General features: G+C 39.2%; 1 protein-coding gene across 1 annotated transcript in view; it reads left to right on the forward strand.

Annotated features, from left to right (window-relative positions):
* The window catches only part of PTPRQ (protein tyrosine phosphatase, receptor type, Q), a 232711-nt gene that overhangs the window by 133208 nt on the left and 83520 nt on the right, over window positions 1–15983 (forward strand). Inside the window, exon 27 of the mRNA XM_010832015.1 lies at window positions 14536–14657. Coding sequence (XP_010830317.1) covers window positions 14536–14657 — 122 coding nt within the window. The remainder of the gene's footprint in view (window positions 1–14535; window positions 14658–15983) is intronic.

Raw genomic sequence — 15983 nt, forward strand, 5'->3', positions numbered from 1 at the left:
AGTGAACTCTGGGAGTTGGTGATGGACAGGGAGGCCTGGCATGCTGCGATTCATGGGGTCGCAAAGAGTCGGACTTGACTGAGTGACTGAACTGAACTGAACTGATAGCATGCATATAAAATTAAACTATATAATAAAGCTATATAAATAATAAAATTAAAGCTATATATAATAAATTAAACTATATAATATAATAAAAATACAGAGTATTTTTATTTTTTAATTAAAAAAATTAAATATCACTGTATTTTTAAATTTTTTATTGATGTATAGTTGGTTTGCAATGTTGCATTAGTTTCTGCTATACAAGACACAGAGCATAGATTTGTGGAAACAGTGAGGGAAAGAGAGGGTAGGACAAATTGAGAGAGTAGCATTAAAACATATATATTACCATATGTAAAATTAGACAGCCAGTGGAAATTTGCTGTATGATATAGGGAGCTCAAATCTGGTGCTCTGTGACAACCTAGAAGGGTGGGATGGAGTGAGAGGGAGGTTCAAATGGGAGGGGATACGTGTATACCTATGGCTGATTCATGTTGATATATGGCAGAAACCAACACAATATTATAAAACAATTATCCAATTAAAAGTAAATTTTAAAAATGTCTGCTGTACAGCAGAGTGACTCAGTTCTGCATGTATGTATGTATTTTTCATATTCTTTTCTATTATTTATCATATGGTATTTAATATAGTTATCTGTGCTATACAGTAGGTCCTTGTTGTTTATCTGTTCTGTATATAATAGCTCACATCTGCTCACCCCCACCTCCCACTTCGTCCCTCCGCCAGTCTCCTCGCACTTGGTAACCACATGTCTGTCTGTGTCTGTAAATCTGTTTCATAGGTTCATTTGTGCATATTTTCGAGTCCACATATAAGCGGTATTGTATAGTATTTGACTTTCTCTTTCTTGCTTACGTAAGTGTGATACTCTCTAGATGCATCCGTGTTGCTGCAGATGGCATTCATTCATCCTTTTTATGGCTGAGTAATATTCTACAGTATACATATACCATAGCTTCCTTATCCATTCATATGTCAGTGGACATTTAGGTTTTTTCCATATTTTGGCTATTGTGAATAGTGTTGCTATGAATATAGTGATGCATGTATCTTTTTGAATTATAGGGTTTTGTCTGTATATGCCCAGGAGTAAGATTGCTGGATCTTATGGCAACTCTATTTTTAGGTGAGGAACCTCCCTACTGTTTTCCACTGTGACTTACATTCCCACTAACAGTGTAGAAAGGTTCCCTTTTTTCTACATCCTTTCCAGCATTTCTTGTTCATAGAGTTTTTAATGACGGCCACACTGACCAGTGTGAGGTGGTACCTGACTGAAGTTTTGATTTGTATTTCTCATTAATTAGTGATATTGAGCATCATTTCTAATGCTTTTTGCCATGTGTGTTTCTTCTTTGGAGAAATGTCTATTGAGGTCTTCTGCCCAGTTTTCAATTGAGTTATTTGGTTTTCTGTTGTTGAATTGTATGAACTGCTTATATATTTTGAAAATTAAGTCCTTGTTGGTCACATTATTTACAAATATTTTCTCCCATTCTGTAGGTTGTCTTTTCATTTGTAATTTCTTTACCATGCAAAAGCTTATACATCTGATGAAACCAATTCCATATTTAATGTCAAAAAAGTTTTCCCAGGGTGTTAAGCCAGTTAGGTTGTTAAAGCAAGTTTTCTAGAATATAAATAAAAATAATTAGAAGTCTGCATTTGCATGACTAACTGGATGTCTTTCAGCAAGTAACTAAAAACCAAACAGTTAAAGGAAATTTAAAGGATAATCAGTATGTGATATTATTAGCTTTGAAAACCAAATCTAAGAAAGACCTAGAGATACTATGCAAGTTTCTAATCATAATCCACCCGTCTCCATTCTCAAACAAATTGAGTGGGACTTGCACTAGTACACATGACCTCTAATTATATTTTTGGTTTCTTTTCTCTTTAGTTATACCCTTGGTAGCTATTATACACTGATTATACTTACAAGTAACGCATGGGAGAGTGAAATACAACACTTTTCTCAGTCCTACCTCTTTGCTCTGGTGATGGCCTTATCTAAATTATTCCATCTTGTTCCTGCATGTAGCTTCAAGGTACCTTAGAACTGATGTCGTCTTATGTTCTTAAGGAACATGATGACCTCTAACTACTCTAGAAACTTTAGAAATAGAAGGGAGTGATGGTAGGGAGAATTCTGTATATAGTTCAGCCAGAATTCAAATACATGAAAGGTACAAGGAGCCAGTGTGTGGAGTGTCTGTTGGCTGGATGCACATTTCCATGTTCATCACCAGCTCCCAAGCCCTTCACCTCTAACTACATCCCTAGTCTTCACAGAAGCAATAGTTTAATCTGCCTTTCCATCCTTGTTATCAAGAGTTCTAATCTGAAGGGCCCACGCCACAGCTTTTTCCAGTTGTACATTGATATTATAGAGCAGTGGCTCTTAAACTTATACCCCAGGCATTAGAATTGTTAGGAGGACTTGTTAAAGCATGGAGTGCTGAGCCCTCCCCACATCTGATTCAGTAGGTAAGGGATGTGATCTCAGAATCTGCTTTCCTGACAACTTCCCAGGTAATCTTGATGCTGCTATTGTGGAGACCACATTTTGAGAACCACTGTTATAAACAGTTGTTTTGTAAACATAATGCAATTCTAGAAAAACTCATCTGATTATAAAAGCAATGGAACTAATATGAGAATATTTTCATTCTTACCTGGCATGGCTAGTATTGGAAGTAAGGGTTTTTGGTATTTTCTTTTTTTCCCACTTAAGCCAGTGTGAAATGATTCAGAAAATTACTCATTCAGCATCAAAGAAAATAGTCCTACAATGCGGTCTAATACTGTAGGCATCCACGAATCATCCTCAGTACTCATCAGTCTAATAGGTCAGATTCTTATGCTTGTAATATTTGCCCTTTTTTGCTACCATCTTGCTGTTGGGAAATCTAGCTCCTCCTGGAACAAAATTAGTCTTGTAAAATGGTAGGAAATATTTCACACAGCAGCAGCAGTGCCTCATACTGGGCAGTGAAGTCACTTGGCTCTAGGGAAACATTCATCACCAGGAAGGATAGCCAGCTAGGGCAGTATTGTAACCAGTGGAATATGTCCTGAGATGCTCTTGGCCCACATCAATATGGTCAGTTTCACTGCTGAACTCTTTCAGGGCTCTTGATGCCCTGAGTTGTTTAAGATGTAAGGAATCTACCCAAACCACCCAGCCAGTGAGATTCCCCTTAGCCCTGAGAGGCATGTAAAACTTAAAGCAAATTCTTTCAGGTATGGCAACTTACAGTCTTAGAGGCTGTGAATACCTGTATAAGCTAAGAAAGAATGGGAGTCCTTCATTTACTGATGACAGCAGCTAGGACTCTGGTGGTCCAGGGTACCAAATCCTGAAACTAAAATACCCTGGAGTGAAGGACCTTTAAATAAACTTAAATTGAACTTAAATAGACGTGTGGGTAGTTTGAATCATAATGTGTATGGAACTCAAGATTTTTTGTCTTGTGAGCTGCTGTTGTTTATTTATGTTTATTCTTTAGGAAGGTCACTGCAGCATGCATTTAAAACCATAGAGAATTTTCTACAACATTTTCATCATTAAATTTACAGGGATCTGCTGCAGGCAAAGTTACTAATAAGTTTTGGAATGTGCTTATTGTGAAAGCACAGTATTAGACACACCAAAGCTTGATGGTTCTTAATCAAAGTGGCATAGACTTGGGGGCACTCAAACTTTTATATGAACTAAGCAAAATGATGGTGTATCCAGACTCCCCTTTCAGCTAACACACTTAACGTGGGGACACAGATGGATGGGAGAGGTGACCCTGACCCATAGAGGACCCACATTCCTGTCAAGGATAGAAGCATGATAATCAGGAAATGATGGTTGTTAGTTACAGAAAATGCATTATTGTGAAAACCAGGGGAAAAGTGCTTATGAGAGGAAGTGATTGGATTATGGGGAATGAGAGAATAAGGATAGATCATTCCTACTGAGTAAATTGCTGTGATTTATAAGAGAAAGGGTATAGTGATATCTTGGCCCATTACTGACTAGATTCATTTCACAAACAATCTTAAATCAGAATGTGACAGTTTATGGGGAGACAAACAAAGTCTCCCAAAGATGCTTATATATTACTAAGCTTTTAAACGGGCATATTTTCAACTCCCCATACCTTTATTGCTTTTAGTTGCCTTTATTTTGGTAGTTGACATTCATAATGATAATTCTGTATTCCCCCATTATGCATTTTTGGAATTTTGATAAGTTCCAAGAGAAAACTGTCTAAAAGAAACTTGAAAATGTTATTTGCTTAAAAGTACACTATAATATTTGTACAATATTAAAATAATTAGATGCTCTTCTATAATATACTTTGAGCATTTTGGTGTTCTAAATATTTCTCTTAAAATATCCATGAATTAATCTGATGTTTATCTTTCAGTGCTCTACAAACATGAAATATATATTCAGTTATATACTACATACATATAGTATATTCATATTTAAGTTTAGATAGGTATGTTTATTTTTTATTTCAGATTCAGAAGTTCTTTTTCCATCATATTGTAATTCTTCAAGAATATAGATTAATATGTTCTAAGAGAAATATTTCATAAAAGATTTAACACAGGGAGCACTAATGTAACAAAACAGGAAATGTCATCAAGTTTGCTGAAAATGCAAATATTATTAACAGTGATTATTCCTTAAAAAGAAAAAAAAGACTTTAGGCAAGTTCAAGAATTAAAGCACAGTTCAGCCACGGGGTAAATGCCTTGCCTTTCTATAATGATTGATTTGTGTACAGAACTTAAAATATTTAGTAGTTCAAGTACAAGTAGTTAGTGTGTTCCATGAATGATCCCTGAATGTCATTTTCCTCTCAGCTCTGCTTGGGGTAGCAGACACTCCCTGACGAGGGCTTTGATTGCTATTAAAGAATGGGTGCAGGGTTGACATTTTACTATGAAAGATGAGAAGTTGAAGCAAGGCATCACACTGTTTTCTGAGCTGGTCTACAGACACACTTGCAAGACTAGCTGTAAGTTTCCCTTACAGCTAGGGAAATGTTTTGGATCTGTCCTCATTCGAGACCTCAAAGATCTAAAGTGCAGAGCAAAGACAACACAGACAGAGAAGAATTATTTCCTGAAAATATTTCTAAAAACATGCTACCATCAACTTAATCACAGAAAAAACCTTCGTCAACTTTCTTATCACAGGAAATTTTCAGTAAGCTGTCTGTGTTATCAGGGCAACAGTAATGTACCACCTTGTCTGTCTGCTACAGTGAGTGAGGTTTAACTACAGTCCCGACAGTCACTGAGTTGATATATGTTGTAAAGCTGTAGGAATCAGATTTCTGGAGATAATCTGTCCTCTTGATATAATGACTTTTTGTCCATCATCCTGGTAGGAGTTAGATACCGAACATCAAAACCTTTAGAGGCTTCTTCTAGTTCATGGTGTTACTTTATTAAACTATGGCTTTTGTCTTTCTTGTCTGTGAAGGCAATTCTTACAGAGACTTTAGCCATGGTATTAAAGACCCTGAACAAGCTGGCCCCATTTCTTCTCTGACTCTCATTCTGATTTGCTTGGCTCCAGCCTCACTGGAATCTCTGTTTTTCTAGAACACACCGGGCACAATCCTGTCTCAGAGACTGTGCAGTGGCCACTCTCCTCCCTGTGACACTCTTCAAATATTCCCATGCTCTTTCACCTCCTTCACATCTTTGCTTAAATGTTACCAGTTTAGAGAGGCATTGCCTGACCACCATATTTTTTAAAATAGTAACTCCTATCCACCTTCCCATTCCAATTATCCTGATTCATTTTTTGTCATGGTACATATCAATTCCCAACAGTATATAATTTAATTGTTACATATTTAAATTTTTATATTTTTCTCCCTCTCCTGAAATAGAGGTCCCGTGACCTTTGTAATTTTGTTTTTTTCCCTCTAACTCAGACCTCAAAAATGGCTGCCTTGAGTATCAGATCAGATCAGTAGCTCAGTCGTGTCTGACTCTTTGTGACCCCATGAACCACAGCATGCCAGGCCTCCCTGTCCATCACCAACTCCTGGAGTTCACCCAAACCCATGTCCATCAAGTCGGTGATGCCATCCAGCCATCTCATCCTCTTTCATCCCCTTCTCCTCCCGCCTTCAGTTTTTCCCAGCTTTGGGGTCTTTTCAAATGAGTCAGCTCTTCACATCAGGTGGCCAAAGTATTGGAGCTTGAGCTTCAGCAACAATCCTTCCAGTGTATATTCAGGACTGATCTCCTTTATGATGGACTGGTTGGATCTCCTTGCAGTCCAAGGGACTCTCAAGAGTCTTCTCCAACACCACAGTTCAAAAGCATCAATTCTTCAGGGCTCAGCTTTCTTTATATTCCAACTCGCACATCCATACATGACCACTGGAAAAACGATAGCCTTGACTAGATGGACCTTTGTTGGCAAAGTTGTTTCTGCTTTTTAATATGCTGTCTATGTTGGTCATAACTTTTCTTCCAAGGAGTGAGCTTCTTTTAATTTCATGGCTGCAGTCACCATCTGCAATGATTTTGGAGCCCAAGAAAATAAAGTCTGTCACTGTTTCCTATGTTTCCCCATCTATTTGCCATGAAGTGATGAGACTGGATGCCATGATCTTGGTTTCTCTTGTGTGTATGTGTGATGTTACAGTCTTTTACATTTATTTTTTAATTGAAGGATAATTGCTTTACAGAATTTTGCTGTTTTCTGTCCAAACTCAACATGAATCAGCCATAGGTATACATACATCCCCTCCCTCTTGAACCTCCCTCCCATCTCCCTCCCCATCCCACCCCTCTAGGTTGATACAGAGCCCCTGGTCTTAGTTTTTTGAATGTTGACTTTTAGGCCAATGTTTTCACTCTTCCTCTTTCACCATCATCAAGAGGCTCTTCAGTTCTTTTTCGCTTTCTGCCATAAGGGTGGTGTCATTTGTGTATCTGAGGTTATTGGTATTTCTCCTGGAAATCTTGATTCCAGCTTGTGCTTTATCCAGCCTGGCATTTCCCACAATGTACTCTGAATTTAAGTTAAATAAGCAGGGTGACAATATACATCCTTGATATACTCCTTACCCTGTTTAGAACCAGTCCATTGTTCCATGTCCAGTTCTAACTGTTGTTTCTTGACCTGCATAGAGATTTCTAAAGAGGCAGGTAAGGTGGTCTGCTATTCTTATGTATTGAAGAATTTTCCACAGTTGTGATCCATATAGTCAAAGGCTTTGATGTAGTCAATAAAGCAGAAGTAGATGTTTTTCTGGAATTTTCTTGCTTTTTTGATGATCCAACGGATGTTGGCAATTTGATCTCTGGTTCTTCTGCCCTTTCTAAATCCAGCTTGAACATCTGGAAGTTCTCGGTTCATGTACTGTTGAAGCTTGGAGAATTTTGAGCATTATTTTGCTGGTGTGTGAGATGAATGCAATTGTGCAGTAGTTTGAGCATTCTTTGGCATTGCCTTTCTTTGGGATTGGAATGAAAACTGACCCTTTCCAGTCTGGTGGCCACTGCTGAGTTTTCCAAATTTCCTGGTGTATTGAGTGCAGCACTTTCACAGCATCATCTTTCAGGATTTGAAATAGCTCAACTGGAATTCCATCACCTTCACTGTATTTGTTCATAGTGATGCTTCCTAAGGCCCACTTGACTTCACACTCCAGGATGTCTGTCTCTAGATGAGTGATCACACCATCATGGTTATCTGGTTCATGAAGATCTTTTTTGTACAGTTCTTCTGTGTGTTCTTGCCACCTCTTCTTAGTATCTTCTGCATCTGTTAGGTCCATACCATTTCTGTATTTTATTGAGCCCATCTTTGCATGAAATGTTCCCTGGTATCTCTAATTTTCTCGAAGAGATCTCTAGTCTTTCCCATTCTGTTGTTTTCCTCTATTTCTTTGCATTTATCGCTAAAGAAGGCTTTCTTATCTCTCCTTGCTATTTTTTGGAACTCTGCATTCAGATGGGTATATCTTTCCTTTTCTCCTTTGCTTTTAGCTTCTCTTCATTTCTCAGCTATTTATAAGACCTCGTCAGTATACCATTTGGCCTTTTTGCTTTTTTTTTTCCTTGGGGATGGTCTTGATCACTGCCTCCTGAACAATGTCATGAACCTCTGTCCATAGTTTTCAGGCACTCTATCAGATCTAATCCCCTGAATCTATTTGTCACTTCCATTGTATTTGTCACTTCCACTTAAGGGATTTGATTTAGGTCATACCCGAATGGTCTAGTGGTTTTCTCTACTTTCTTCAATTTAAGTCTGAATTTGGCAATAAGGAGTTCATGATGTGAGCCACAGTCAGCTCCTGGTCTTATTTTTGCTGACTGTATAGAGCTTCTCTATCTAAGGCTGCAAAGAATATAATCAGTCTGATTTTCGTGTTGACAATCTGGTGATGTCCATGTGTAGAGTCGTCTCTTGTGTTGTTGGAGGAGGGTGTTTGCTATGACCAGTATGTTCTCTTGGCAAAACTCTGTTAGCCTTTGCCCTGCTTCATTCTGTACTCCAAGGCCAAACTTGCCTGTTGCTCCAGGTATCTCTTGACTTCCTACTTTTGCATTCCAGTCCCCTATGATGGAAGGACATCTTTTTTGGGTGTTAGTTCTAGAAGGTCTTGTAGGTCTTCATAGAACCATTCAGCTTCTTCAGCATTAGTGGTTGGGCCATAGACTTGAATTACTAGGATACTGAATAGTTTTCCTCAGAAATGAACAAGTATCATTCTGTCATTTTTGAGACTGCACCCAAGTACTGCATTTCATACTTGTGTTGACTATGAGGGCTACTCCATTTCTTCTATGGGATTCTTGCCCACAGTAGTAGATATAATGGTAATCTGAATTAAAGCCACCCATTCTAGTCCATTTTAGTTCATTGATTCCTAAAATGTCGTTGTTCATTCTTGCTGTCTCTTGTTTGACCACTTCCAATTTGCCTTGTTCGTAGAGCACTGGATTTTGCTTCCATCACCAGTCACATCCACAACTAGGTATTGTTTTCACTTTGGCTCTGTCTCTTCATTCTTTCTGGAGATATTTCTCCACTCTTCTCTAGTAGCATACTGAGCACCTACTGACCTGGGAATTCATCTTTCAGTGTTATTTCTTTTTGCCTTTTCATACTGTTCATGGGGTTCTCAAGGCAAGAATACTGAAGTGGTTAGTCATTCCCTTCTCCAGTGGACCCCTTTTTGTCAGAACTCTCCACCATGACCCACCCATCTTGGGTGGCCCTGCACAGCATGGCTCCTATTTCATTGAGTTAGACAAGGCAGAAACTGCAGAACAATTATACGAAATAAATTCTCCCTGTTAAAGTTTCATTGAGTTAGATGACCCACAAACTGCAGAACAATTATACCAAATAAATTCTCACACTGTTAAGAAAGTTCTAGGGCCCACAACAGATTTCCCAACCTGGGGATCTGGCAAAGGGACTGAGAACCCCCAGGGAATTTGACTGTGGAGGCCAGTGGGATTTGATTACAGAACTTACAAAGGACAGGGGAAACAGACTCTTGGAGGGCACAAACAAAACCTTGTGTGCACCAGGACCCAGGAGAGGGAGCAGTGACCCCAGAGGAGACTGACCCAGCCTTGCCTGTGAGTGTCCAGAATTCTCTGGCAGAGGCGTGGATTGACAGTGGCCTGTGGCAGGGTCAGGGGCACTGAATACAACTAGACCTTTTGAAGGAGGTCCATTATCTTCATTACCCCACCATAGTTTGGTCTCAGGTCAAACAACAGGGAGGGAATACAGCCCCACCCATCAACAGAAAATTGGGTTAAAGATTTACTGAACATGACCCTGCCCATCAGACCAACACCCAAGTTTCCCTCACAGTCAGTGTCTCACAACAGGAAGCTTCCATAAGCCTCTTATCCATCAGAGGGCAGACAGACTGAAAACCACAATGACAGAAAGTTAATCAAACTGAGCGCATGGACCACAGCCTTGTCTAACTCAATGAAACTATGAGCCATGCTGTGTAGGGCTACCCAAGAAGGACAGGTCATGGTGGGGAGTTCTGGCAAAACGTGGTCCTCTGGAGAAGGGAATGGCAAACCACTTCAGTATTCTTGCCTTCAGAACCCCATGAACAGTATGAAAAGGCCTTCAGTATAGATGTTCAGTACTAGAAGCTCTAAATGTTAGGTCCACAACTACCCTGATCTCTTCTGTAGGCTTGGTGTCCTCCCAGTCCTTGGCACGTAGAAGATGTGCAATAAATATTTATTGTTTCAATAAATACATAAATTTCACCTAAAGACCAACAGAACACTTGAGCAGAAATGAAAAGGTAGGCTAAAATATTTTCCAGTCTCATACCACTTAAAATATGCAACCTGTCATAATATTCTTCTTTTCCACAATGGTTCTTACAGAACTAGAGGGCAGGTCTGAGGAAAACATTAATAAAGGGTAAATAATTTATATTAATTATTAATTAATAAACACCTTCATAAAGTTTTACTTAGCTTCTGACCCATCCTCTTTTAGAGTCAATGGCAGGAGTTAGGCCTTTGCAACCCACTTTTCAAAGCAGGTTTCTCCATGAGGAACATATATAATGATGATAAGTAATGGAGTACCTGATCCTAAAGCCTGTCCACTCCTCACTTAACAGTTAAATACAGAGATTCAGAGCTGCTCTTTGTTAAGCTACTACTTGTTAAGGTGGGTATGACATTTCTAAGCAATATCCAGAAAGGAAAGAAGTGGCCACTCTTTTTTTCTAAACATATATTTATTTTTTGGCTGCGCTGTGTCTTCATTCTTTGTGGTATACACAGACTTTGTCTAGTTGTGGCGGACTGAAGCCCCTCTGAGTTGGTGTGCGGGCTGCTCCCTGGTGGCTCTCTGGGTGCCAAGTGCCAGCATGGGCTCTCGGCGCACAGGCTTCAGTAGTCGCAGCACGTGAGCTCAGCAGCTGCCACGTGTGGGCTCAGGAGTTGTGGCACGTTAGCCCAGTGGCTCTGCAGAATGTGAGATCCTCCTAGAGCAGGGACTGAACCTGTGTCCCCTACATTGGCAGGTGGATTCCCAACCACCGGACCTCCAGGAGAGCCCAGGATTGCCACTCTTGAATATGGAGAGCATTATCCCATGAGGCATAATCCAAAAGCAATTAGTTATGCTGGTTGCAGAGCCCTCTCATTGCTATCATTTGTTATGTCCAGGTATCTAAATGAATTATGCTACAATTTGAGGTGGTGTTCCTAAATCTAGGACCCTAAAATTAGAATATGACTGAAGATGTCAGTATATGCAGCATGTGTTGAGTGCTGAGATTCCATGATCTCTTCTACACTAATCACTGGAGAAATCATGTACCATATTCTGTCATTATTATTAGCACCTCAGCTCATCGCACCTTGGAATCCTGGAGCATCCCTTCCTCCCTCTCTCCCCTCGGTGTCATATAGACTGCATCTTGAGTCAGTGTTCAGAGTATTGCACAAAATTCAGTAAAGGTACAAACAGAAGGATGTGTTTGTCATCCACAAACCATTCTCCCACATAATATTTCTTATACATCCTCTGTAGTAACATCTGACATAATGTTACTTTAAATTGACATAATTTAAAGAAGTAACAACTTCTTTAAATTATGTCAATGCTACTATTAAAAAGTACTTTATGGACTCAGTTGAGAGATTCCCTGGTGGCTCAGATGGTTAAGAATCCAGGCTGAGTTGGGCACCTAAATTCCAAACACATAATATCATTTCTCTTGGAAATGTTCTAAGTACTGAGAACTCATTAATAGTCCAAAGACTGTCATTACTATGAGCATCTTAAATACTTACCTAGTGTTGGAGGCGATGACACCCCACTCCAGTATTCTTGCCTGGAAAATCCTGTGGATGGAGGAGCCTGGTGGGCTACAGTCCATGGGGTTGCGAAGAGTCAGACATAACTGAGCGACTTCACTTTCCCTTTTCACTTTCATGCATTGGAGGAGGAAATGGCAACCCACTCCAGTATTCTTGCCTGGAAAATCCTTATGGAGGAGCCTGGTGGGCTACAGTCCATGGGGTTGCGAAGAGTCAGACATAACTGAGCGACTTCACTTTCCCTTTTCACTTTCATGCATTGGAGGAGGAAATGGCAACCCACTCCAGTGTTCTTGCCTGGAGAATCCCAGGGACGGGGGAGCCTGGTGGGCTGCCATCTATGGGGTCACACAGAGTCAGACACGACTGAAGTGACTTAGCAGCAGCAGTGTTGAAATAAACCTTCTGGCTTTCTTCAGAGCCCGTGAGTCACCTGAACCAGATATACTTGCCATATTGATACTATCTCAATTTTAAGGAATTACTTTTAATTTGTTAACAAACTCTTTTCATCTTGGTCCCATCTCCCGTGTTCTAGACTCCGTTTTACAGTTGCCAGGTAGGCATCTCAATCCTTGTGAGTATCTCAGGCTTGATGAGTACAGATGCAAATTTAGCATCCCCTGCCAAGGTCTTATCCCTATCAAAACTAGTATCTGTTCTTGAAGGTGCTGTTGTGAATTCTATCAGCCCTCTCCCAGTATTAATACATGAATTAGCTTTTTACTACACCCTCTGTCTCACAGCTAGTCAGCCCTTAAGTTCTTTTTGTTAAATTTTCTCAGGACTCTGGGGTTCATCTCCTCCTTTCTCTACCTACTGTTGCTCTTCTACTTTCGGCTCTCATCAGATCTTACCTGACGTTTTGGAAATAACCTGTCTGAACTCACTGCTTCAGAGCACTTATCTTTTTCATAGCTGCCTGAGATTTCCTCCTAAATCATTAGAAAAGTACTTGCCTTCTCAAAGCTTTCAGTGACATCCCATTGTTTAAAGAGTGAACGTCAAACCCTTTAACATAATCGAGTGCTGCCTAACTTAGTTCCCCAATGACTAGTTGGCTTGCTCCCTACCCCACCCCTTCATGAACACTGGTCTTTCTGTGATATCTCTATTCCTTGAATATAGGGATTCTGAAATTTTTTTGCACCGTGGGTTCCTTTGACAGTCTGGTGAAGTGTGTGGATCCCTTCCTAGAGTAATATTTTTCAGTGTATAGAATAATAAACATAAGATTACCATGGAAAGCCATGCTGCAGAAGTAAAATTCTATCTGTCTGTGGACCCCATTGTTTATATCTTTGTGGCTTTATTATGACCCTCTTAGCAAAGAAGTGCCCCTGAGCCTGCCCTTCTGATTATTGAAATCCTTCTCATGTTTCAAAGTCCCTTCAATCCCCATCTCTGCAACTTTACCTTGACTCCCTGCCCTTCTGTACTCACCATGGTGTCCTCTGCCCTCTCAGAGCAGATTATTTGTATTTCTAATTAGTTCTTATCTTTCCTTTGCCCTTTGTGATAATATTTTGTATTAATTGACAAAAAGGACCAGACGCTAACGGGCTACTTTCGCACATTTTGTGCTCACTCGCTTGTAACTCTTTTTAAAGCACTGTGGAATCTGCATATGAAGAGGACACCGAGGTCCAGGGGTTTTGTTGTTGGACCAAGATTATACAGCTTGTTGCTGTTACAAATTTATTTCAGGGAGGGAATATTTTATCTTCTTCTTTATGCCTTCTCAGGATCTAAGGAATGATATTGTTCAGTAATGTTTGTTTATGTTGATTTAAAAATCAGAAGTGCTGGGAAATACTCATGTCCCTAGTATTGACGAGGAGCCATACTAGGAGAGAGATGTGTACAGCAGTGTTTCTAGTTCAATGTCTATGTCAAACTAACTGTGACTGATTCCTTCTTAACAAACTGAGAACTCTTGTAGTTCCTAGTCGTTTCACAAATTAAAATTTAAACAAGAGTTTTCAGCAGTCAACTCATTAAAATGTTATCCCTTGTTCTGCACTCCTGATGAAGACAGTAATATTAAAAGTAGGACAAATTAAAGAATTTGTTTGGAATCAAAATGAATTCAGGAAATATTTACATTTGTAATGATAAGATCAGTTGTATAACCTATTTCCTATGTTATCCCCTCAGTGAAGACAATAAACCAGTCCAACTTACATTTGTAAGAAAATACATTTTAAATATAATTCACTTGAACAAGTTGCATTTTTCTGTAGTCAAATGCATTCCTGCAAGTTTCTTAAAACAACATTATTAGGCTATTTAAAAATAAAACTTTATTTATTCAAATAGATTTTAGCAATTAGTAATGCTTTCTTTTCAAAATGTTGTTTTGAGATTAAAAATCATGTATTTATGATCAGTAATTTCTCACGTGGAAGTTCTTTATGTATAGTAATTATTTTTAAAGGAATTACATCCTTTGATCTGGCAATGCCTTTTAGTATGCTGTGAACTATAATATATAATTCATTATCATTATCCTTCTTTTGTTTTTTTCTGTCGTCATATTGTGGCAAATACTAGCTGAAATGTAGAAAGGTAACTGAATTTTTTCTATTTTCGTAGCTCCAGACGGTCCTCCTGAAAATGTGCATGTAGTAGCAACATCACCTTTCAGCATCAACATCAGCTGGAGTGAACCTACTGTCATTACCGGACCAACCTTCTATTTGATAGACATCAAATCAGTAAGACCTGTCTTGTCTTCTCTGAAAGGCAGTATAGAGCATGGTTAGGAATCCAGGTTTTGCAACCAGACTGAATTTTACTCTTAGCTCTGTTAGGCCTTAGGCAGCTTCCTTTACTTGTTTATGTTTGTGTCCACATCTGTAAAATAAAGATAGATAATACTACCCAGGGTACAGCATTTTTGTGAGGACTAAGTTAGTCAACATACATAAATAACTTAAAACATTGCCTGATACCTAGTAAATATTCAAGAAGTGCAAACAAAATATTGTCATCATGCTTATTGTTATTTATCTTCAGGGTATAGATGATATAGATAAATAAGGTTAAGTTGAGTTCAAGTTGACGGTAATATATCGGTTTAAAATACAGTGAAAAAGAACTTAAAATACAAAAGAACGGCCAAGGCATTTGGAGACATAGCTCCAAAATAAGACAATATCAGGGCTTAACTTCGAAAATGATTGAAGCAGAACATGGAAAGGTAGTGTAAATATAAGTGTAAAAAGTTAGCTTCATTCAAGAAAAAGCAAGTAGTTAGGGCATCCTTAGTGGAACATTTGAAAAGAAAAGGCCTGAGAGATGAGGCTCGATTCGGGGGCCGACTTAAAACCTATTGTGGAGTGTGGGTCATGGTAAGTTCAGTGGGGTGCCAATTGTGGAAATAAAGCAGTGTTGGGATACAGATTTCTATTTTACAGAATCAGTATGATCACATTGTAAAGCATAGTTTTAGACCAGTCCTGGGGGTACAAAATTAAAGGAGGCAGGAAACCATAAGAGTAAAACTGGGCAAGAAAAGGAAATGAGTGAGGGTAACAGAATAAAAAAATAATTTAAATATGCAGGATCTGGAGGAAAAAAATCCATGGATGGTGAGTGAAAATAAAAATCAAGGGTGACTTTTTAAGAGATATGATTTGGAAACTTGTGAGGAGGAATGGATTTGTAGAGGGAAGGCATGGATTCAGAACTAGATGTGCTAAGATGCCTGGGAGTCCCCAGGTGAAGATGCCCATTGACAGGATCATTCATGGATCTGTAGCTCAGGAGAGGAAGTTTGTATTTCCAGATTTGGGAAGCGTTGGTATTGGATGGATGAAATAATATGAATAGATGAGATTACCTATGAAACATTTAGGGTAAGAAACTCTTCTGTAAGGACTAACCTGAAGAAAGTGTCCTGGGGAATACAAACATTTGAGTAAAAGGGACCTGAAAACACTGAATTGGAGTAGCCATTCAGACAGTAGGAAACGCAAGCATGCGAGTCAAGCCTCTTGCCTACAGCAGGGTGCTCCACAGTGTGAATAATGCAGAGTTGT

This window comes from Bison bison, unplaced genomic scaffold, assembly GCF_000754665.1.
Source record: "Bison bison bison isolate TAMUID 2011002044 unplaced genomic scaffold, Bison_UMD1.0 scf7180017864535, whole genome shotgun sequence".
NCBI classification, from domain to species: Eukaryota; Metazoa; Chordata; class Mammalia; order Artiodactyla; family Bovidae; genus Bison; species Bison bison.